This window comes from Anastrepha obliqua, chromosome 1 (assembly GCF_027943255.1).
Source record: "Anastrepha obliqua isolate idAnaObli1 chromosome 1, idAnaObli1_1.0, whole genome shotgun sequence".
NCBI classification, from domain to species: Eukaryota; Metazoa; Arthropoda; class Insecta; order Diptera; family Tephritidae; genus Anastrepha; species Anastrepha obliqua.
The window spans coordinates 1,740,697-1,763,685 of record NC_072892.1 but is presented as its reverse complement, the minus strand read 5'-3'; the positions used below and the strand labels follow the sequence as shown (position 1 = coordinate 1,763,685).

Here is a 22,989-nt window from a genome sequence, read left to right as displayed (position 1 = left end):
TTTAACGGCGCGTGCATTGATAAAGTTGCATTGTTTGTTATGAATTTCCGACTGGCAGCGTGATTGGACCGTTCATTTGCAGAGAATACAAATAGACAAAATTTACAAAAATAATTTTAGACGAGAATTCATAGAGCATACAAGTAAGTGTTGCTCAATATATAGATAAATATGTATATTATGTTAGTTATGTTTGTATGCCTATGGCAAACAACCAAGGTGTGTCAAATGCGCAGGGAAGCATAAAACGATTGAATGCACAAAGCTTGAACAACAACAACCAAAATGCTGCAATTGTGGTGAGTCCCATCCTGCGAACTACAGGGGATGTGTTGTTGCCAAAGAACTACAAAAGATACGCGATCAACGAACTGGCTCAAAAATAAAAAATAATATAAATAGTACTCAAGGCAAAATTTTAAATAAAAATATTATAGGTAGCTACCCAAATAACCTTACCAGCAAACCAATTCTGCAAAACAATACTACACCACTTAAACGACCCACATTCTCACAGGTAGTAAAAGGAAACAATCACTCGGAAAACGCTAATATACTACAACAAATATTGGAAAAAATAACGACACAAAACGAGTATATGACTGCTCTAGAAAAGAGATTGCAGAAGATCGAAAAAACACTACACCTAGTTGAATAAAAATGACTAAATTTTTAAAAATAATGCTATGGAATGCAAACGGCTTGTTTAAACATCAAAGCGAGCTGGAAATGATTTTAGAAACCGAAAAAATCGACATCTGCCTAATATCTGAGACGCACTTTACCAAGCAGTCATATATCAAATTCAAAAACTACAATACATACCATTCAATTCACCCAAACAACGCCGCACGAGGAGGCGCTGCTATTATTATAAGAAACAATATAAAGCATTACGAAGAAGGCAGCATCTCTATACCTGAATTTCAAGCAATAACCGTAACAGTGGAGAGTGATAGGAATTTATCAGTCACTGCAGTCTATAGTCCCCCAAAACATCAGATCAAATGCGACCAATACATAGAGCTAATTAATAGTCACGACAACCGATTTTTAATGGGCGGTGACTTCAATGCGAAGCACACACACTGGGGCTCGAGATTAACCACCACAAAAGGTAGAGAATTATGCAAAGCTCTTCAACAGACTGGATGTATAACATTTTCTACTGGGACTCCAACATACTGGCCAACGGATTCACAAAAAATACCCGACCTAATCGATTTTTTCATTGCCAAAAAAATATCAGCTAATTATATCAGCATAGAAAACGGGTTGGATATGAACTCGGATCATTCTCCAATTTTATTAACATTATATGAAAATGCGCTTATCAAGAAATTTCCATTTACGCTAACAAATAAATATACGGATTGGGAATATTTTAGGAACGTTTTAACCGCGGATAATCACAATGCAGAAATTACCAACACTTCCGATTTAGATGATGAAATATTAAGATTATCTAACCTTATACAACTGGCAGCCTGGAGTAGCACTTCGGAAAAAAAGTTTGTCACATCAGGTCATAAATATACCAAAGATATTAAAGATATGGTCGCAGAAAAACGCAAAATACGAAGACGATGGCAGCAAACAAGATCTCCCTCCGACAAAAAACGACTAAATAAAATTACGAAAGAAATTTCCAGGAAAATAAAAGATTTTAAAAACAGATCTCTGAGTACGTATCTAAAGAGCTTATCGAACGAACGCAGCACTGATTACTCGCTCTGGAAATGTACAAACAACTTTTCACAGCCAGTAACACAGTACCCACCAATCAAAAAAGAAGACAGTTCTTGGGCCAAAAGCAGTAAAGAAAAAGCTAATGTTTTTGCTGAGTACCTCGAGGGCATCTTTAAGCCATATGACACGTCGAGGATAGCCGGAATGCAGCCACTTACCTATGAAACTGATGCCGAAATTCCCCTTGTTACGGATTCCGAATTGCTTGGTGAAATAAATAAACTAAAATCAAAAAAAGCGCCTGGGTATGATCTTATAACTGCTGAAATTTTAAAACAACTTCCTCAATGCACGGTATCTAGGTTTACTGAAATAATGAACGCCACATTCAAATTGCACCATATCTCAATATATTGGAAAACTGCTGAAATAATTATGTTTAATAAACCAGGGAAGCCAGCGCATGATGTCACATCTTATCGGCCTATCTCGCTCCTACCAATTATATCAAAACTGATGGAAAAGCTTTTAGCCAAACGTCTCAACATAATTATTAAGCAAAGAAATATAATACCAGTGCATCAATTTGGTTTTCGCACAAAACATTCTACCATCGATCAAGTGCACAGAATTACTCGCATCATTGAAAACGCCTTTGAGGAAAAAAAGGTATGCTCTGCTGTCTTTCTCGACGTGTCTAAAGCCTTTGACAAAGTTTGCCACATTGGGCTCCTCAACAAAATAAATGCGCTTCTACCAATACAATATTTTAATGTTCTAAAATCGTACTTATCCGATCGTTTTTTCCGAATAAAATACGAAGACACATATTCCGAACTTAAGGAAATTAAAGCTGGCGTCCCACAGGGCAGCGTGCTGGGGCCCATTCTTTATATTCTTTTTACGTGTGATCTACCTATTGACATAAATTGCTCCACAGCAACTTTTGCTGACGACACAGCCATCTTATCGGTAGGAGAAACTCAGATTGACTCAATCAAAAACCTTCAAATTTATTTAAATAAAATCTCCGAGTGGACCATTAAATGGCGCATAAAACTAAACGAAACAAAATCGGTTCATTTAGACTTCACACAGAAGAAAATCAAATATCTGCCACTACATATAAACGGCGTACAAATCCCGCATCACAACACCGCCAAATACTTAGGTATGACACTAGATACCAAGCTTAGATGGAATGCTCACGTTAAAAAGAAAAGAGAAGAGTTAGATATCAGATTTAGAAATATGTACTGGCTTATGGGCAACCAATCAGCCTTATCCCTATACAATAAAATTCTTTTATATAAGCAGGTGCTTAAACCAATTTGGACATATGGGATCCAGTTATGGGGCTGCTCAAGCTCAACCAACATAAAATCCATACAAAGATTCCAAAATAAGGTACTACGATGCGCTGTTAATGCACCTTGGTACGTCCGTAACACCGATATCGAACGCGACCTTGGCATCGAATCAGTTGCCACTTCGATCAACATCAACGCTAAGTCTCATATGGAAAGACTACGCCACCATGTAAATAGCGAAGCCTCAGCCCTAATTGACCCCGTTAAATGGAAAGAAAGGCTGAAACGAAAAAAACCGCACCAACTCACGCAGTAGCCCATTTCCCTGCAGTCCTGATGCAGAGTATCTTTAAATTTAGTTGTATTGTACAAAATTAAATCCAAATTGTTCGTTAGTTTATAATTTATTAACTAGTTACAATGTAAATAATAATAAAAAAAAAAAAAAAAAAAAAAAAAAAAAAAAAAATGCTTGTATGCCAAAGTTCATTGCATGTGCATACGCACTGCAGCAACTATGACCTGCATTTTTTTCAAATTACATTTTACTACAGGGAATTATATATGTATGCATTTTCTAGGTAGTATAAAACTTTGAAATTCATGCAGCAACTAGGGAGTAAATATCCTAATGATCAAATTCCTGCCTAACAAATGCTAAAACAATTATCTTTTGCATATGCATGTACATATTTGTATGTGCGTATGCACATTTGATGCCCTAGCCTATGTACGTATATACTTGTATTCTGAATTTCGAGCAAAACAATGCTTATTAATATACACATACGCATGTACATATAACCGCACTCACAGGGCACTCACTCTATTCCTCTAAATGCGTATGTCGTCCAAAGCTAAAATTCTATACCTAACGAGTACAAGAACAAAATGCATTAATAGGCACAGCCGTAGCGGCCATCATTCTAGTGCTGAACAGTCTGAAATAGTCGCGGTGGCCCCGAACAGTTTGAACTATTGTACTGTATAACAAAAACTCATCATAAAATATATATAAGGCAAAGCTCTCTCTCTCCTTTTCCTCTACGTTATATCTTTTTTCTCTCTCGCGGAACGAAAATTCCTAAAACGTTGCATGGCCTTGAAATTTTACTCTCCATTCTCGCTCGCCCATCGACGCCTAAGAAGTTTCACTTCAAAAATTACACGCAGTACTTCTCCTATTGCAATAGTAAAAAATTACATACGATTTGCTTTGTGACGTCATTTTGCGATTATTTTAAATAAAAATAGATATAAAAAATTAGTTTTTTATTTGCAAACGAAAGAAATTCTCAGCATACTATGCAAAAAGAATTAAAGGAAATCAATAAACTCAGTGATTGATGTCGTAAAACTAAAAAATTAGTTCGGGAGCGGCATCCACTCAGAAGTGCTGCAGCTGCAGCTAAGTTTATTCAGGAATGAGGAGGAGATGAAGAGCGTTGAACCTCTTCTACCACTGTTGTGCTCTTACCAGAACGCGTTATCGATGTCTAGCAGACTTGGGATCGGTATTTTAAGAGCCACTGTAATCAACACTAAAATGGCACACAACAAAACGTTCTGGTTGTGTTTATAGTTACACATATCAAACTCTTCAATAGGAACGTCAGATGGCGCCTGAAAAAACTAGAAATGCCCAAGGTCGGATATATAAATAGTAACCCTCATATAATTATCTGCCCTATCACACAAACTCAAATCTCAAAAAAGGCGCGAACTACACACTTAATGAATAAAACAATTGACAGTCACTGAATGGCCTCGTGGTGCACGCACGTAACTGTTGCTTTGGCCACTTGTTTATTCTGTAATTTTATTTTGTCCTACTAAGAAATATGAGAAAATTAAACAGATGACCTTAGTGTAGCAGAGGCAAAAAGAGGGTAAAAGATAATATTGGGCAACCCCAAGAAGCAAAATAACTTTCTTTTGGCGGCACAATAAAGTTGACTAACATTTCGACAGTTTCATAAAACATTTTTTGTAAAGTCCTTTATATTACAATATATTAATTTTATTTGTCGCAATGAAATTTAAATTGTTATTATTTTTAATTGCCAATGATTTCTCGTGAAGCTTAACAATGGCTTTTCAAGCTCAAGCGTTATCTGCAGCATTTCACGAGAAATGTGACTTACACAGAAATGCACATAGCAGTGATACCAGTCAAAGAATGTGCCTGATTATTTGCTAAAAATATTAAGAATGTTTCATTTTTCTTGTGAAAGGTTAAAAAACTTCGCGAAGTTATTTATTTACCCATGCAAATATTTCGTCTTGACCAGTAACATTAAGCACCCGAACTAGCTTTTATCCAGCTATTTCTTACAGAACACACAAGCAAAGAAAAACCTAAGTCCTCCACTGAAAGTCTGGGATTTTCTAGACGCGTTTTCCGGAGGCAATTTCAAAACTCATTGATTCTCATTGAGATTTGCCTGCTAACCTAATGCCTATGTCAATACAACAAATTGCCGAATTCTGAACTGAGTTTACAGAAGTGGTTCTTTAACGGCGCGTGCATTGATAAAGTTGCATTGTTTGTTATGAATTTCCGACTGGCAGCGTGATTGGACCGTTCATTTGCAGAGAATACAAATAGACAAAATTTACAAAAATAATTTTAGACGAGAATTCATAGAGCATACAAGTAAGTGTTGCTCAATATATAGATAAATATGTATATTATGTTAGTTATGTTTGTATGCCTATGGCAAACAACCAAGGTGTGTCAAATGCGCAGGGAAGCATAAAACGATTGAATGCACAAAGCTTGAACAACAACAACCAAAATGCTGCAATTGTGGTGAGTCCCATCCTGCGAACTACAGGGGATGTGTTGTTGCCAAAGAACTACAAAAGATACGCGATCAACGAACTGGCTCAAAAATAAAAAATAATATAAATAGTACTCAAGGCAAAATTTTAAATAAAAATATTATAGGTAGCTACCCAAATAACCTTACCAGCAAACCAATTCTGCAAAACAATACTACACCACTTAAACGACCCACATTCTCACAGGTAGTAAAAGGAAACAATCACTCGGAAAACGCTAATATACTACAACAAATATTGGAAAAAATAACGACACAAAACGAGTATATGACTGCTCTAGAAAAGAGATTGCAGAAGATCGAAAAAACACTACACCTAGTTGAATAAAAATGACTAAATTTTTAAAAATAATGCTATGGAATGCAAACGGCTTGTTTAAACATCAAAGCGAGCTGGAAATGATTTTAGAAACCGAAAAAATCGACATCTGCCTAATATCTGAGACGCACTTTACCAAGCAGTCATATATCAAATTCAAAAACTACAATACATACCATTCAATTCACCCAAACAACGCCGCACGAGGAGGCGCTGCTATTATTATAAGAAACAATATAAAGCATTACGAAGAAGGCAGCATCTCTATACCTGAATTTCAAGCAATAACCGTAACAGTGGAGAGTGATAGGAATTTATCAGTCACTGCAGTCTATAGTCCCCCAAAACATCAGATCAAATGCGACCAATACATAGAGCTAATTAATAGTCACGACAACCGATTTTTAATGGGCGGTGACTTCAATGCGAAGCACACACACTGGGGCTCGAGATTAACCACCACAAAAGGTAGAGAATTATGCAAAGCTCTTCAACAGACTGGATGTATAACATTTTCTACTGGGACTCCAACATACTGGCCAACGGATTCACAAAAAATACCCGACCTAATCGATTTTTTCATTGCCAAAAAAATATCAGCTAATTATATCAGCATAGAAAACGGGTTGGATATGAACTCGGATCATTCTCCAATTTTATTAACATTATATGAAAATGCGCTTATCAAGAAATTTCCATTTACGCTAACAAATAAATATACGGATTGGGAATATTTTAGGAACGTTTTAACCGCGGATAATCACAATGCAGAAATTACCAACACTTCCGATTTAGATGATGAAATATTAAGATTATCTAACCTTATACAACTGGCAGCCTGGAGTAGCACTTCGGAAAAAAAGTTTGTCACATCAGGTCATAAATATACCAAAGATATTAAAGATATGGTCGCAGAAAAACGCAAAATACGAAGACGATGGCAGCAAACAAGATCTCCCTCCGACAAAAAACGACTAAATAAAATTACGAAAGAAATTTCCAGGAAAATAAAAGATTTTAAAAACAGATCTCTGAGTACGTATCTAAAGAGCTTATCGAACGAACGCAGCACTGATTACTCGCTCTGGAAATGTACAAACAACTTTTCACAGCCAGTAACACAGTACCCACCAATCAAAAAAGAAGACAGTTCTTGGGCCAAAAGCAGTAAAGAAAAAGCTAATGTTTTTGCTGAGTACCTCGAGGGCATCTTTAAGCCATATGACACGTCGAGGATAGCCGGAATGCAGCCACTTACCTATGAAACTGATGCCGAAATTCCCCTTGTTACGGATTCCGAATTGCTTGGTGAAATAAATAAACTAAAATCAAAAAAAGCGCCTGGGTATGATCTTATAACTGCTGAAATTTTAAAACAACTTCCTCAATGCACGGTATCTAGGTTTACTGAAATAATGAACGCCACATTCAAATTGCACCATATCTCAATATATTGGAAAACTGCTGAAATAATTATGTTTAATAAACCAGGGAAGCCAGCGCATGATGTCACATCTTATCGGCCTATCTCGCTCCTACCAATTATATCAAAACTGATGGAAAAGCTTTTAGCCAAACGTCTCAACATAATTATTAAGCAAAGAAATATAATACCAGTGCATCAATTTGGTTTTCGCACAAAACATTCTACCATCGATCAAGTGCACAGAATTACTCGCATCATTGAAAACGCCTTTGAGGAAAAAAAGGTATGCTCTGCTGTCTTTCTCGACGTGTCTAAAGCCTTTGACAAAGTTTGCCACATTGGGCTCCTCAACAAAATAAATGCGCTTCTACCAATACAATATTTTAATGTTCTAAAATCGTACTTATCCGATCGTTTTTTCCGAATAAAATACGAAGACACATATTCCGAACTTAAGGAAATTAAAGCTGGCGTCCCACAGGGCAGCGTGCTGGGGCCCATTCTTTATATTCTTTTTACGTGTGATCTACCTATTGACATAAATTGCTCCACAGCAACTTTTGCTGACGACACAGCCATCTTATCGGTAGGAGAAACTCAGATTGACTCAATCAAAAACCTTCAAATTTATTTAAATAAAATCTCCGAGTGGACCATTAAATGGCGCATAAAACTAAACGAAACAAAATCGGTTCATTTAGACTTCACACAGAAGAAAATCAAATATCTGCCACTACATATAAACGGCGTACAAATCCCGCATCACAACACCGCCAAATACTTAGGTATGACACTAGATACCAAGCTTAGATGGAATGCTCACGTTAAAAAGAAAAGAGAAGAGTTAGATATCAGATTTAGAAATATGTACTGGCTTATGGGCAACCAATCAGCCTTATCCCTATACAATAAAATTCTTTTATATAAGCAGGTGCTTAAACCAATTTGGACATATGGGATCCAGTTATGGGGCTGCTCAAGCTCAACCAACATAAAATCCATACAAAGATTCCAAAATAAGGTACTACGATGCGCTGTTAATGCACCTTGGTACGTCCGTAACACCGATATCGAACGCGACCTTGGCATCGAATCAGTTGCCACTTCGATCAACATCAACGCTAAGTCTCATATGGAAAGACTACGCCACCATGTAAATAGCGAAGCCTCAGCCCTAATTGACCCCGTTAAATGGAAAGAAAGGCTGAAACGAAAAAAACCGCACCAACTCACGCAGTAGCCCATTTCCCTGCAGTCCTGATGCAGAGTATCTTTAAATTTAGTTGTATTGTACAAAATTAAATCCAAATTGTTCGTTAGTTTATAATTTATTAACTAGTTACAATGTAAATAATAATAAAAAAAAAAAAAAAAAAAAAAAAAAAAAAAAAAAATGCTTGTATGCCAAAGTTCATTGCATGTGCATACGCACTGCAGCAACTATGACCTGCATTTTTTTCAAATTACATTTTACTACAGGGAATTATATATGTATGCATTTTCTAGGTAGTATAAAACTTTGAAATTCATGCAGCAACTAGGGAGTAAATATCCTAATGATCAAATTCCTGCCTAACAAATGCTAAAACAATTATCTTTTGCATATGCATGTACATATTTGTATGTGCGTATGCACATTTGATGCCCTAGCCTATGTACGTATATACTTGTATTCTGAATTTCGAGCAAAACAATGCTTATTAATATACACATACGCATGTACATATAACCGCACTCACAGGGCACTCACTCTATTCCTCTAAATGCGTATGTCGTCCAAAGCTAAAATTCTATACCTAACGAGTACAAGAACAAAATGCATTAATAGGCACAGCCGTAGCGGCCATCATTCTAGTGCTGAACAGTCTGAAATAGTCGCGGTGGCCCCGAACAGTTTGAACTATTGTACTGTATAACAAAAACTCATCATAAAATATATATAAGGCAAAGCTCTCTCTCTCCTTTTCCTCTACGTTATATCTTTTTTCTCTCTCGCGGAACGAAAATTCCTAAAACGTTGCATGGCCTTGAAATTTTACTCTCCATTCTCGCTCGCCCATCGACGCCTAAGAAGTTTCACTTCAAAAATTACACGCAGTACTTCTCCTATTGCAATAGTAAAAAATTACATACGATTTGCTTTGTGACGTCATTTTGCGATTATTTTAAATAAAAATAGATATAAAAAATTAGTTTTTTATTTGCAAACGAAAGAAATTCTCAGCATACTATGCAAAAAGAATTAAAGGAAATCAATAAACTCAGTGATTGATGTCGTAAAACTAAAAAATTAGTTCGGGAGCGGCATCCACTCAGAAGTGCTGCAGCTGCAGCTAAGTTTATTCAGGAATGAGGAGGAGATGAAGAGCGTTGAACCTCTTCTACCACTGTTGTGCTCTTACCAGAACGCGTTATCGATGTCTAGCAGACTTGGGATCGGTATTTTAAGAGCCACTGTAATCAACACTAAAATGGCACACAACAAAACGTTCTGGTTGTGTTTATAGTTACACATATCAAACTCTTCAATAGGAACGTCAGATGGCGCCTGAAAAAACTAGAAATGCCCAAGGTCGGATATATAAATAGTAACCCTCATATAATTATCTGCCCTATCACACAAACTCAAATCTCAAAAAAGGCGCGAACTACACACTTAATGAATAAAACAATTGACAGTCACTGAATGGCCTCGTGGTGCACGCACGTAACTGTTGCTTTGGCCACTTGTTTATTCTTTAATTTTATTTTGTCCTACTAAGAAATATGAGAAAATTAAACAGATGACCTAAGTGTAGCAGAGGCAAAAAGAGGGTAAAAGATAATATTGGGCAACCCCAAGAAGCAAAATAACTTTCTTTTGGCGGCACAACAAAGTTGACGCACATTTCGACAGTTTCATAAAACATTTTTTTAAAGTCCTTTATATTATATTAATTTTATTTGTCGCAATGAAATTTAAATTGTTATTAATTTTATTTGCCAATGATTTCTCGTGAAGCTTAACAATGGCTTTTCAAGCTCAAGCGTTATCTGCAGCATTTTACGAGAAATGTGACTTATACAGAAATGCGCATAGCAGTGATAACAGTCAAAGAATGTGCCTGATTATTTGCTAAAAATGTTAAGAATGTTTCATTTTTCTTGTGAAAGGTTAAAAAACTTCGCGAAGTTATTTATTTACCCATGCAAATATTTCGTCTTGACCAGTAACATTAAGCACCCGAACTAGCTTTTATCCAGCTATTTCTTACAGAACACACAAGCAAAGAAAAACCTAAGTCCTCCACTGAATGAGAAAATTAAACAGATGACCTAAGTGTAGCAGAGGCAAAAAGAGGGTAAAAGATAATATTGGGCAACCTCAAGAAGCAAAATAACTTTCTTTTGGCGGCACAACAAAGTTGACGCACATTTCGACAGTTTCATAAAACATTTTTTGTAAAGTCCTTTATATTATATTAATTTTATTTGTCGCAATGAAATTTAAATTGTTATTAATTTTATTTGCCAATGATTTCTCGTGAAGCTTAACAATGGCTTTTCAAGCTCAAGCGTTATTTGCAGCATTTTACGAGAAATGTGACTTATACAGAAATGCGCATAGCAGTGATAACAGTCAAAGAATGTGCCTGATTATTTGCTAAAAATGTTAAGAATGTTTCATTTTTCTTGTGAAAGGTTAAAAAACTTCGCGAAGTTATTTATTTACCCATGCAAATATTTCGTCTTGACCAGTAACATTAAACACCCGAACTAGCTTTTATCCAGCTATTTCTTACAGAACACACAAGCAAAGAAAAACCTAAGTCCTCCACTGAAAGTCTGGGATTTTCTAGACGCGTTTTCCGGAGGCAATTTCAAAACTCATTGATTCTCATTGAGATTTGCCTGCTAACCTAATGCCTATGTCAATACAACAAATTGCCGAATTCTGAACTGAGTTTACAGAAGTGGTTCTTTAACGGCGCGTGCATTGATCTAGTTACATTGTTCGTTATAAATTTCCAACTGGCAGCGTGATTGGACCGTTCATCTTCGAGAATATGACGTTCAGCTCATTAAGTTGATCATAAATACGTAGCCACATTAAGCAAAAACTTCCTGGAATATATTAGAAAAATTCAAGACACAAGTTTATTCCTAAAAAGTTATATTATCGCCTTCAAACTAGTCCTCATCAGCTACAACGCATTGAAGTTAGCTTGTTGGATGGTATTCGTTTCGTTTCTGGTCAAAAATCCACTGACTAAATTCATGATGATGGCACTCTGCGACGGTGCGTCATCGTGGTGCAAAATCCACAAGTTGTTTTCCCACCGATTCCTTTTTTGTTGGCAAATTGCTTCACGTTAATGTCTCATAATAGCCTTTGTTAACAGTCTGAGCTTCTGGCGAAAGTTGTAGTGTACAATGCCGTTGTAATCAATAAAATCCTTGAGCATCGCCTCCTTTTTTGACTGAAAACGACTTGATTGTTTTGGTCTTAGTTCATTCGGAGCTCTCCACCCACTCGCCTGATGTCTCGATTGCGTGTTGTACTCATAAACCCAAGGCTCGTATCCAGTAATGATGCGTTTAATGAATGTTGGGCCGGATTCAACCTTGAAAATCATGTCTTTGGCGTTAATAACGCGGGCCCTTTTTTGATATAAAATTCAAGTCCAAGTCCAGTCAAGTGAAATTGAGTGCTTTGGAACCAACTTTGCAGCAAAACGGCGCAAGCCCAAATCATTTACTAAAATATCTCAAATGGATTCATAAGCAAGATTCAATCCTCTACCATCTCTCTAATGGTTCATTTCGACATTTGTTTTCCTTTGAGTTTCTGCTTAACTTTTACTTAACATTTTTTCAATTGGATTGACATCGGACGACTGTAGAAGTGAATTCAATATTTTAATCCCATTTTCTTGTGCCCACTCGGGATCCATTTGGCTTCGATGCTTGGGATCGTTGTCCTCCTGTAAAATTCATGGTTGGCTAGTCTTCTAAATATCTTCACAGCTGACGGTAGTAACGCTTTTTGGAAAATTTTATTCATCAAAACTGCATTCAAATTGTACGTAGATTTTGTTAGTGGATTTTTTAGGTAAATAAAAAAAATAGAAATGTATTGTGACACCATTACTGGTGTGGTTGAGAAACTGCAAAATAAAAATCAGAAAAGAATTTCAAGAAATAAAATAAGAAATATATGGCATAATGTAAGTGACGATTTAAATAATTTATTTAAATATTCACCAGAGAAATTGCAGACATATATTGCCGTATTATTGCCACAATGGCAAAGTTAATTTGCCACCACTAACACACACAATTTTTTTAAAGAGCTTTTTGTGGTCTTTCCTCTTCAAATACCTCAATTAAAAACAGGTCGAAAAACTATTTTGAAAATATCTGGCCATATCATTCATATTTAGCCAAGGTGAGTTCAGAAGCTAAATTGGGCGAGGCAGTTTTAGGTGAAACCCACCATATCAAATTTCTGACGCCTCAATATCGACTGCGGATGGCCGATCGCCGCACTAAGCGCAACTTTACATTTTCGACGCTAACACAAAAAATGCGCGGAAAATCAAATGTTAGATGAGATGCTGATTTGATGAGCGACTTATTTTTTTAATAAGATTGCAGTAGTAAATTTGTTCGCTCATACTGAGTGCTGTGCAAGACAAAAATTAATATTTGGACAATTTTAATGTGCAGTGATTTGCTCCAAATTCTACCGGTAGTGGCTCGCGGTTCCCATGTCATCCTAATTAAAAATTGTACTAAGTCTTGTAGTGCATTTTTCGCATACCATCACTTGACTTTGCGAAACATGGGAGATCTCCTTTATGAACATGAATTTGAAGAACTGTTCAAATGGCTTGGGAATGTACGTATGATAATTTTCGTCAATTTGAAATATTAGGGGAAAATATTTTTTCTGATAAGTTTTTTAAATCTGCTCCAGATTTATTAGAAAAAGCAGTCAAAAATTGGGCTGATTAAATGGACCATATAACTGGTAGCCGCGGCGGCCATATGCCGGATATCATCTTCAAAAAATAAAGCCATGAAATTACCTACCTGATTATAATAAAAACATGCATTTCAACAATATTTATGTTTTGTATTGTCATTTGAAGTTCTCAAGCTCTTAAAAAACACCCTATATGTATATAATTGGTGCTTACATGCTGGATATTTGGCGGAGCTAATCCTCCAATTTGTGGTGTGCACAACACTTTTATACAACCTCCAAACGGCAGTTGAGTTTTTACGTGAAGTTTTTTCATGGCCCAAATACTTTCGGAGATTTGCCATTACCTGCCGAGGGGTACCGACCGCTATTAGAAACAATCCTTTCCATCATTTTGGTGTTTCGTGCAAGCATAATAATTAGTCTATCAAATTCTGAGCAAAGCAAAGATGAAAAATTCATGCTGCTATAGAAATCCGATATCTGCTGATTTTTTATTGTGTGGCTCAATACTATTTCCTAAATAGTCCCTTCAACAACGGTCAAGGACACCAATCTCTGAGATCGGGACAGCAGAAACCGGTTCTATCAGCGCCTTGCTGGCAAGCTCATCTGCAAATTTATTTCCCTCTATGCTACCATGCCTAGAACAAAAATAACAGAAATGTTTCCTTCACGTTTGAGACGTTACAACTTCACCTTACAGGAGTGGTCCAGTAGAGAGCTGCAACATGGCGACGACGGGCCCTTAATCGCAGCTTGACTATCGGAAAATATATTTATATCTCCCTCCCTAAAGGTTTGTCGGTGTAGTTAGGATTTGTACGTAAATTTAAGTGTTGTATGCAACTTTTCCTCACACTGGTATTACCTGCCTTGAAAATAGTTGAACAAAAAGTACATTCTTACTGTAGTCTTGCCATAGTTTTGAAGCCACCAAATTTTTATTTATCAAACCTGAGCTTTATTAACTCGATGAGAAAAAAGACATTAAGCATTAAAACACTCAATTAGTTAAGAATAAAATGAATGGCTTTTACATAAAACAGTATAGAATGCCGCACTACTGCAGTCTCCATCGTAATGTTTGTTAAGCAGCTGGAAAGTTGGGACATTCCCAAAAAGCAATGCAAGACTACGATACTGATTATCACCTTCTACTTAATTGGTTATGGCAAACTTTTTATGAGTTTAGTTAATATTTTATAGATAGTAGTTTTTACTTTGACCAAATTTTTATTAACAACATTTTTTTTACCCGAGTCTTGACATCGAATACCGTAGAACATCACACTTAGAATCATTATTGAAATAGTTTCTTTTAACATTTTTCTTAGTTTTAGTTGCTGCGTTGAAAAACTTAAAACTGGACACTTTTAGTTTTACAAACGTCTTCGTTTGTATTAAATTTGTATATGCACTTTTTGGATTACTTTCGGCCTGTATAAATAGCGTTCATCCGTTACCGAACAAAGCTTTGCCTTCTTTAAGCTCGCAGTATGCAACTGAAACTTCGATTGCTCGGCATGACGATGTTGTATTGCCGTTTAAGGGTAAATGTGTATGCATACATACTTGGACATTTGGCTGCCATGACCGCATAACGTTGTGCGTGACTAGCATTCGGTAGGGCTCCAGTTCGAATCCTCGCTCATTAAAAACCAACTGCCATTGGAGGCGGCGTAAATCTCTAGATCTCTATATTTGAGGAACAACATCAAGACGGCCACCACATATTGGAGGAAGAGCTCGGCCAAAAATAACCGACAAATGGTGCTCGTGCCAATAATATATGTCTATATGTATATGTATACAAATACACTCTCGACTTTCTTGATAACACTAAAAATTATTTTTAAGATTCTCTTACAAAATAAAATCGCATACATTTATTAGTACATATGTATGCATATGTCTCTTTGTACAGATTTTTTTCGAATTTTCAATTTAACCGGGAAGAAACATATATGTATGTATAAGTTTACAAATTTTATTGTTCAATGTTAGGCACAGTGTGATGTTTTTAGACGTTTCCCACCAAAATTGATAGGGAAATGATAAGAAGTAGGTTGTTCAATGAGTTTTGGGGTTCGATAAGAAAAACACAATGTTATGTATTGAAACGCACTATATTATTCAGTATAGTCCCCCCAGCATCAATACTTTTTTGTTTTTTAATTAAGTCCATTGTACTACACTTGAATTCCCTTTAAATTTCTTTAAATCTACCCGATCTCCGAAGAAATCTGAGTAGATCTTGTGGTGCCTAGGAGCCAAGGTGGTCGCTTCTTAACACATCCGTGCCAAAGACCTAAAACCTGATTCGAGCGAAGGCGGGGCAGACGCACAGGAAGAGGCCCGCTGTCTCATCCTCCTCTTCACAAGCTGGGCAGAGTACACTGTCTGAGATGCCCAACCTTTCCATGTGCTTCGCCCACAGAAAGCGGCCCGTCATCAGTTCAGCCAGCCGTCTGCACTCCCCTCTGCTTAATGGCAGAAGGGTTTACAACAGTCGATCGAACATGGCAGGTAACATCAGTTTAGTCCATCTGCAGCCTCTCTCAGCCTGCCAAGCTGGCTTGTGGGTAGTTACCCATTTGCTAACCGTGGCCGTGATGGCCGCAGAAGGGAGTGGCAAAACGGGCTCTGGGCCAAAGAAGTTCGGGTAAGAGCCCATCTTAGCTAAGGAGTCAGAGGTCTCGTTATCCGCGATACCCACGTGTCCCGGGACCCATGTTAGCATCAGGCTATTATGTCTACCGACATAGTTCAGCCTGGATTTACAGGACTTGACTACCCCTGATGTGGTTGGAGGGCTGTCTAAGGCCATAAGCATCAGTACACTTGCCCAACAGGATTTCAATTTATGAATTCTATCCCCGAAGAGAGCATCTGGAAGTGTGCAGAATATGATTCCACAGCTGTTATGACCTCATCATTTGATGATAAAAGGTGGAAGGCATGAAATTTCTTAGGCCTGGAAACAGATGGAAGTCGCTAGAATCCAAATCTAGTGAGACCGGTGGATGCTTCAATTGTCAAAATGCTCTTGTTATACGGTACATAGTCCTGATGAAACATTTTTTTTTCTTTCGCAAACTGACTATTTTTTCACAATTTTCTCCTTCAGTTTGTCTAAAAGGTTCAATAATATTCAGAATTTCTTATTTTACCAGTTTGCAAGTAAAGAAAATTCCTTTCTTTCGCATTCCAAAAAACTGATGTTAACACCTCTTGGCCGGATCATTTTCATGCATTTCAACGACCCAATCAGCAAAGACACGACATTGTTAACTGGACTTTATAAGCATTAAGACCCAAATCTTTATGCAAAATACGATGTAATGACGTTTGTAAAATGCCTAATTTCAAATAACGACGAGGAATGGACAAACCTGGACTACACTTTCGGCTACAGCAGCAAGATTTTCGGCTGTTCACTAACTTGTCCCAACAGCCCAAATTTGTTCACCGAGATCTGTATTGCGGTCCGACAAGGTGTTTCACGATGACCCAAAAACGTTCGAGTTGTACGAACCGTTCATAATAAGTTTTTTATTTCTCATTAGCTTTATTTACAATCTGTCGTAAGACAATAGGTAAATGGTAATAATACATATAAGTAAAGTTGGTCCATCATTTGCAATTTGTCCTTTAAAGAATTTGTCAAAAGAATTCTAAAAATAGGTATTACCATTGCTAAATTAGACGTAAGGTCTAAACGGCAAATCCAAGGGATGTCATCTTTGTAGTCGTCGTGTTTCTTCGCTGTTGTCTAGCAAGTTGATGGCGAGAGCGTTAGGATAACAGTGTAATCTATTTATATATCTTGTGCTTTATTTTTTTATTTCATCTATCATAACTGCTATATTTAAGTCTTTGTGTATGTGCTTCTTTTAATATACCAGGGAGCATTCGCTATGAGTCGTTGTGTTTTTGACTGATACCTTTGGAGCACAGCTACGCTCGATTTGAATACCGTACGACCAAACCGGTTTTAACATAATCTTGTAAAAAAGAATTTTATGCTCGAGCAGCCAGTACATTTTACGAGTTATTGTATATATACCTACTGTCATACTTTCAGATAGCCAAGCGGCTCTAAAAGCGCTTCTATCAACAACTATCACCTCTAAATTGGTAAATGATTGCCTAAACCTTCTAAATACGTTAGGAAACCTCAACACAGTAACACTATGTTGGATTCCGGGACATGAAGGACATGAGGGAAATGAAATGGCTGATGACCTTGCAAAACAAGGAGCAAATATGCAACTTACTGGTCCTGAGCCTTTCTGTGGACTAACAAAAGGCCACATTAATGAATTCCTTAGGAAATGGGAAGAAAGAAAACTTGCCGCACACTGGCTAAACTGTGCCGGTCAGCGTCAAGCTAAACTATTCCTAAGTCCCAACAAAGGAATATCTGACAAACTTTTCTCTCTAAACAGAGTAGATGTGCGTCTTTTAACCGGATACCTTACAGGTCACTAAATAATATTGGTCTATCCAAGACCAATGTCTGCCGCTTTTGCGAAATGGACATAGAAAGCTCAGAACATGTGCTTTGTGAATGTCCTGCGTTGGGCAGACAAAGACTTCACCACCTTGGTGGTATCGTAGTATCTCCATGCAATCTTTGGAACAACAAACCCAAAACTGTGCTAAAATTTCTAAAAAGCCTAAAACTCTAGGGTTACAAAATATTCCTTTCACAATAGATCAACTCTGGTCGCAGTGCGTAATGGCCTTCTAGGTTAGGTTAGGTTAGGTTGATATGGTTGCCCAGGGAATGGGCACACTTGGACGAAGAAGGATTCGTCCTTTGTGATGCCATTATGGAGGGGTGAGGCGGGATACAGGGAGAGGGCGGGGAGAGGTGGTGCTGGGATAGTTGGGAGCGTGAGGATTACGATTACGAACTCTGGTCGCGGTGCGTAATGGCCTTCTAATAATAAATAAATATATACCTCCTGTCACCTGCTGCCCAGCAAGATATCACCCTGATAGAGGTGCGCTCATCAGAGGTGAAAACCGATTGGTAGTAGGTGACTTCAATGCATATCACGATCTTTGGCATTCAAGCCTACCAAACGATCGTAGGGGACATCAATTGGCAGAGCAGATAGACGATTCGACACTCACAGCAGTAAACGACGGCGCCCCTACCAGGGTAGAGGGCATCAGCAGCTCGCCTGACATAACAAGTGCTAGCGCAGGTCTGATAAATAGCAGAACCTGGTGACCTATGTTATCGCTTACATCAGACCACTTGCCCATTATCATCTCGATCTCGATCAGCAGGCTAATCGGACCATATGAGGATAACTCATTATCAGACTAGTTTGGCTTGATGAATTATAAACTATTTCATGGACAGCGCTGCGAAAAATTTTGCTGCATACATTAACCCCATAACACACATTTCTATCATCTTGGCATTATAGTCCGGGGTGGACATTGCCGCCTCTACAATATGGTTCCATTCTTCTCAACAGCCCGCTTTAGCTCTATGTTGTGAAATTATCACCTTTCGTATATCGTCTTCTACGCCTTGCAACCATCGTCTCCTTGGCCGGCATCTTCTTCTTGCTCCTTCAGGATTTGCTTCAAATACTTTTTTGGTCGTTCTATCGCTGCTCATTATAAAAACGTGTCTCTACCGCCGTAATCTTTGGGACTTTATAAACTGAGTTACATTTCCTCCCGCGATTAAAACACTGAACTCGTGGCTATACCGCATATGGTATGTACTTCTTCTTCTTTATTTGCCAATTCAATTCCGAATATAGGCGATCATGCAATTTATATGGTACTAGCAACCCGCCCGGCTTCGCACGTGTATAATATATATATAAAATATATAAAATCGATCCAGTAGTTTTGGCTTATTCATTAGTGCCCGTGGCCCGCACGCGTTAAATTTGGAGTAAAACAATTCCCCTTTCTTTATAGCATGAAGATTTCCTGCTATCTGTGGAATATCTAAATTCACACCCTACACTTTAACATATTTACTTTTTGCATTTTTACATATGTATTTACTTTATTTTTACAACAATTAATATATTACAGAATGTGTTTATATACAACGTTCATAGCTTTCTTGTCATTAGACAATACAAACATGTTTTCTCTAGAGGTTACTCTTGAAAGAGCGACATACAGTTGGCCATGTGAAAAACAGTCAACGCTCAAATTTAAGCCTGCAACGTTGAAGGTTTGACCCTGAGATTTATTAATGGTCATTGCAAAAGACGTCTTTACCGGAAATTGTAAGCGTTTAAATTGGAGTGGTAGATCTGATGGTATCAGAGGGATTCGGGGAATCAATACATCTTCGCCGGTACCACATCCTGTGAGTATTGTGCACTCTATTATGAAAGTTTTCAGTGATTTTACCAGCAAACGCGTGCCATTGCAAAGTTTAGGAGGATTTAGGTTTCTTAATAAAATAACAGGACAACCTATTTTCAGCTCCATTTTGGGAGGAGGGAGTCCAGACGGGTTCAAAGAATTTAGAAATTCTGTAGGAAAATGAACAGCTCCTTCCAAATCGAGAACAGTATCGACCGAGTAGTATATTTTCGTCGGTGCATCAATCTTTGAAATAATCAAGTTATTTACTTTATCTACTTGTTCGTTAGTTGGTGACAGAATAGCTCTTTCTTTAAACCAAGAAATAGTCTTATAACTTAAGTTATCAATGTCAGGATAGACATTGTTGACTAACTCTTGGATGTTGTCTATCAAAACACAAAGGTTTTCTAGGTTAATTCTTCCCTCACTTTATGTTAATTCTCCGTTGCCAACTTTTAGCAGCATCTCTGGAAATAGCCTGTTCTCACGTGAAGACGACGAAACCCTCATATTAGTTTTAAGCTCTAATTTATTGGCATGCAACCAAAGGTGGGATCTTTTTAGCGAAGCATTTATTTCGTCAGCCCGTGTTCCTCGAGTCACAACTGGTAGGATTTGACGGAAATCTCCTGAGAACAGAATTGTACATCCACCCATAGGCAAATCGCGCATTGTCCTATCCAGTGCTTCCACAGACGTCTTGTTTGACATGGTAGCTTCGTCCCAGGCTATTAATGAGCAGTCACGCTTCAATTTTCCTGTATTGCTCTGTTTGGAAACACTACAGACGCTGTTATCATCACCGGTGGCGATTTTCAGCGGGAGCTTAATTGTAGAGTGTGCGGTTCGGCCTCCTTCCAAAAGAGTAGCGGCAATGCCGGATGACGCAACAGCTAACGCAATTTTTCCGGTAGATCTCAATTACTAATTACTGATTTAATATCTTGACAAATATTATTTTCAATTATATGCTGTAAAGAGCCATATACATACATAGATCTATATTAAAACAACAATGTATTTAAGGTATTTAATTGGATAAGGATTAATGCTGTATCTATTTGTTGAAATCGCTTCGAAAATAAGCTATTAATTGTCGTAAAAAGTAAATAACAAAAAATGTTATTGTATGGAATCGATAGCAAACTTAACGCGCTCCGAATCAATAAAAACTATTCAAAAACTATATTTTAATTATGTGCGATTTACTAATATAGAACGTGAAAGTAGCGGTTTATTTCACTGTAAAATTGTATGTACATATAATTACATGGAATTCAGTACATACATACATACATATGTATGTACATACGTCCGAAATGAAATAATGCGAGCGATTCGTAAATACATACATACATACGTCACCATACGATGTAATTCAACATTAATGAGGAGTGGTGAGATTATCGCTTAACGCCTGTTGCTTCATTCGGTTGACAGCGAACAAACACACAAACAGCTTTTTTTGGAAAAAGAGCTGCTTTTGTTTAACCCATTAAATCCTAACCTTATATAAAACAATTTTTTTTAAATGCGTTTATAAAACGTTTATTGAAATAGTGTAATTAAGCTCCTTAAAAAAAAAAACACGAACAAAAAATCAAAGAAATGCATTTTTTGGGCTGTACCCAATCGAGTACAATGGGATAATATGTATGTATATACATTGCCTGTATATGAAAATATGGAGTATTAAATAAAAATACCCTTTCAAAGACTTCCTTGGTTATTAGTGCGGTTAACAGTATGGAAGTTTTTGAAACATTCTCTCTCCACGCAAAGGGCTACATTGCATAACTCGCAAAAAAGTAGTTCTTTGTTCGTTTTCAGAGGACATTTTTTGGTTCGCCGTTCACGAACAGTCCCAGTAATCTTAAATTCTTGTTCTTTCAAAAGTCATATGACGTAAAGAAGTTGTCGAAAAATACGATGTGATCGGTCGGATGTGGAATGTTTGCCAAAAGATCAAGGACGACCCTTGAACCTAATGGGAGACTTTCTTTCTGACGTTCAACCGTTTTCGCACCGCAATATGTGTCGAACTCATATAAATAACCACAGCTACTCGTGATCATCCAATTTTTGAAGCCAAAACGAACTGGCTTACCTCTTATGAATTGTTTGCGGAATGGCTTCCAAAATACCTAACCATAGATTCGTCAACAGACAGCTTTTGGTGCATATAACCAAACTGACAAAATTTTTTACATAAAATTTGAGAGAGTGGTCTTATCTTTGCCATTTTATCGCTAAAATCTAAATTAGAGTTATCAGTAAGATGCAAAAACTGTTTAATTTCTTGAAAGCGATTTCGCGACATATTGTTGGCTATAAAAGGTGTTCTGGTATCTTCATCGAGTTGCCAGTACATGCGTTCTCTTGGCATTGAGTGATAGCCGCTATAGAGTAAAATTCCGATAAAAATTTTAAGATCCTCCTCATTGACACAAAAATCATGCTTGTTATACTGCAAGACATATATTTTCGTTTGATCGATTATTAATTTTACCACCTCATCGTCAAAAATAGTTTCAAAATGCATTTCTGGAATTTCCGCACTTGTTATTCTCCTTCTCCATTTTGGATTTAGATCTTTTGACAACTTTTGCCTTTTTTGTAAGCTTGCAAGTGGAATATCATCATCAATGTCACTGTCACTGCTCAAAAATAAGTCAACTTCGCCCGGAACATCCCTTGGAATATCATCACGCAATATATTATCCTCATCAATGTCCTCCTCATCTGTGTCACAGTGGGTATTTGGCGGTAAAATAGCGAAGTCGAAGTGACTACGGTCGCTTGATTCAATATAGTCGGTGGCCGCAGAAAGGTTGTGAAACCTCTTTCCGTAAATTTTTTTTACATCCATTACCAAATCTACATGAAATATGCACACAAAATATATATTAATGTTCCCACTGTACCCATGCGAGTACACCAGAATTTAAACCTACCGAAATGCACTTTTCCACCACTTTTTTCGTATTTTTGTTATAAAGTATACAAATTATATGCATTATGAATATTTCAACACTGAACTTTTTCCGTGATAACTTAGATTTTGTCAAACAGAG

At 37.2% G+C, this 22,989-nt stretch overlaps 1 protein-coding gene across 1 annotated transcript in view; it reads right to left on the bottom strand.

The window, feature by feature from the left end:
• The window catches only part of LOC129253036 (modular serine protease-like), a 38,471-nt gene extending 23,426 nt beyond the window's left edge, over positions 1–15,045 (bottom strand). Inside the window, exon 1 of the mRNA XM_054891263.1 lies at positions 14,814–15,045. Coding sequence (XP_054747238.1) covers positions 14,814–14,883 — 70 coding nt within the window. The 5' untranslated portion in view covers positions 14,884–15,045. The remainder of the gene's footprint in view (positions 1–14,813) is intronic.
• Between the last annotated feature and the right edge of the window lie 7,944 nt (positions 15,046–22,989).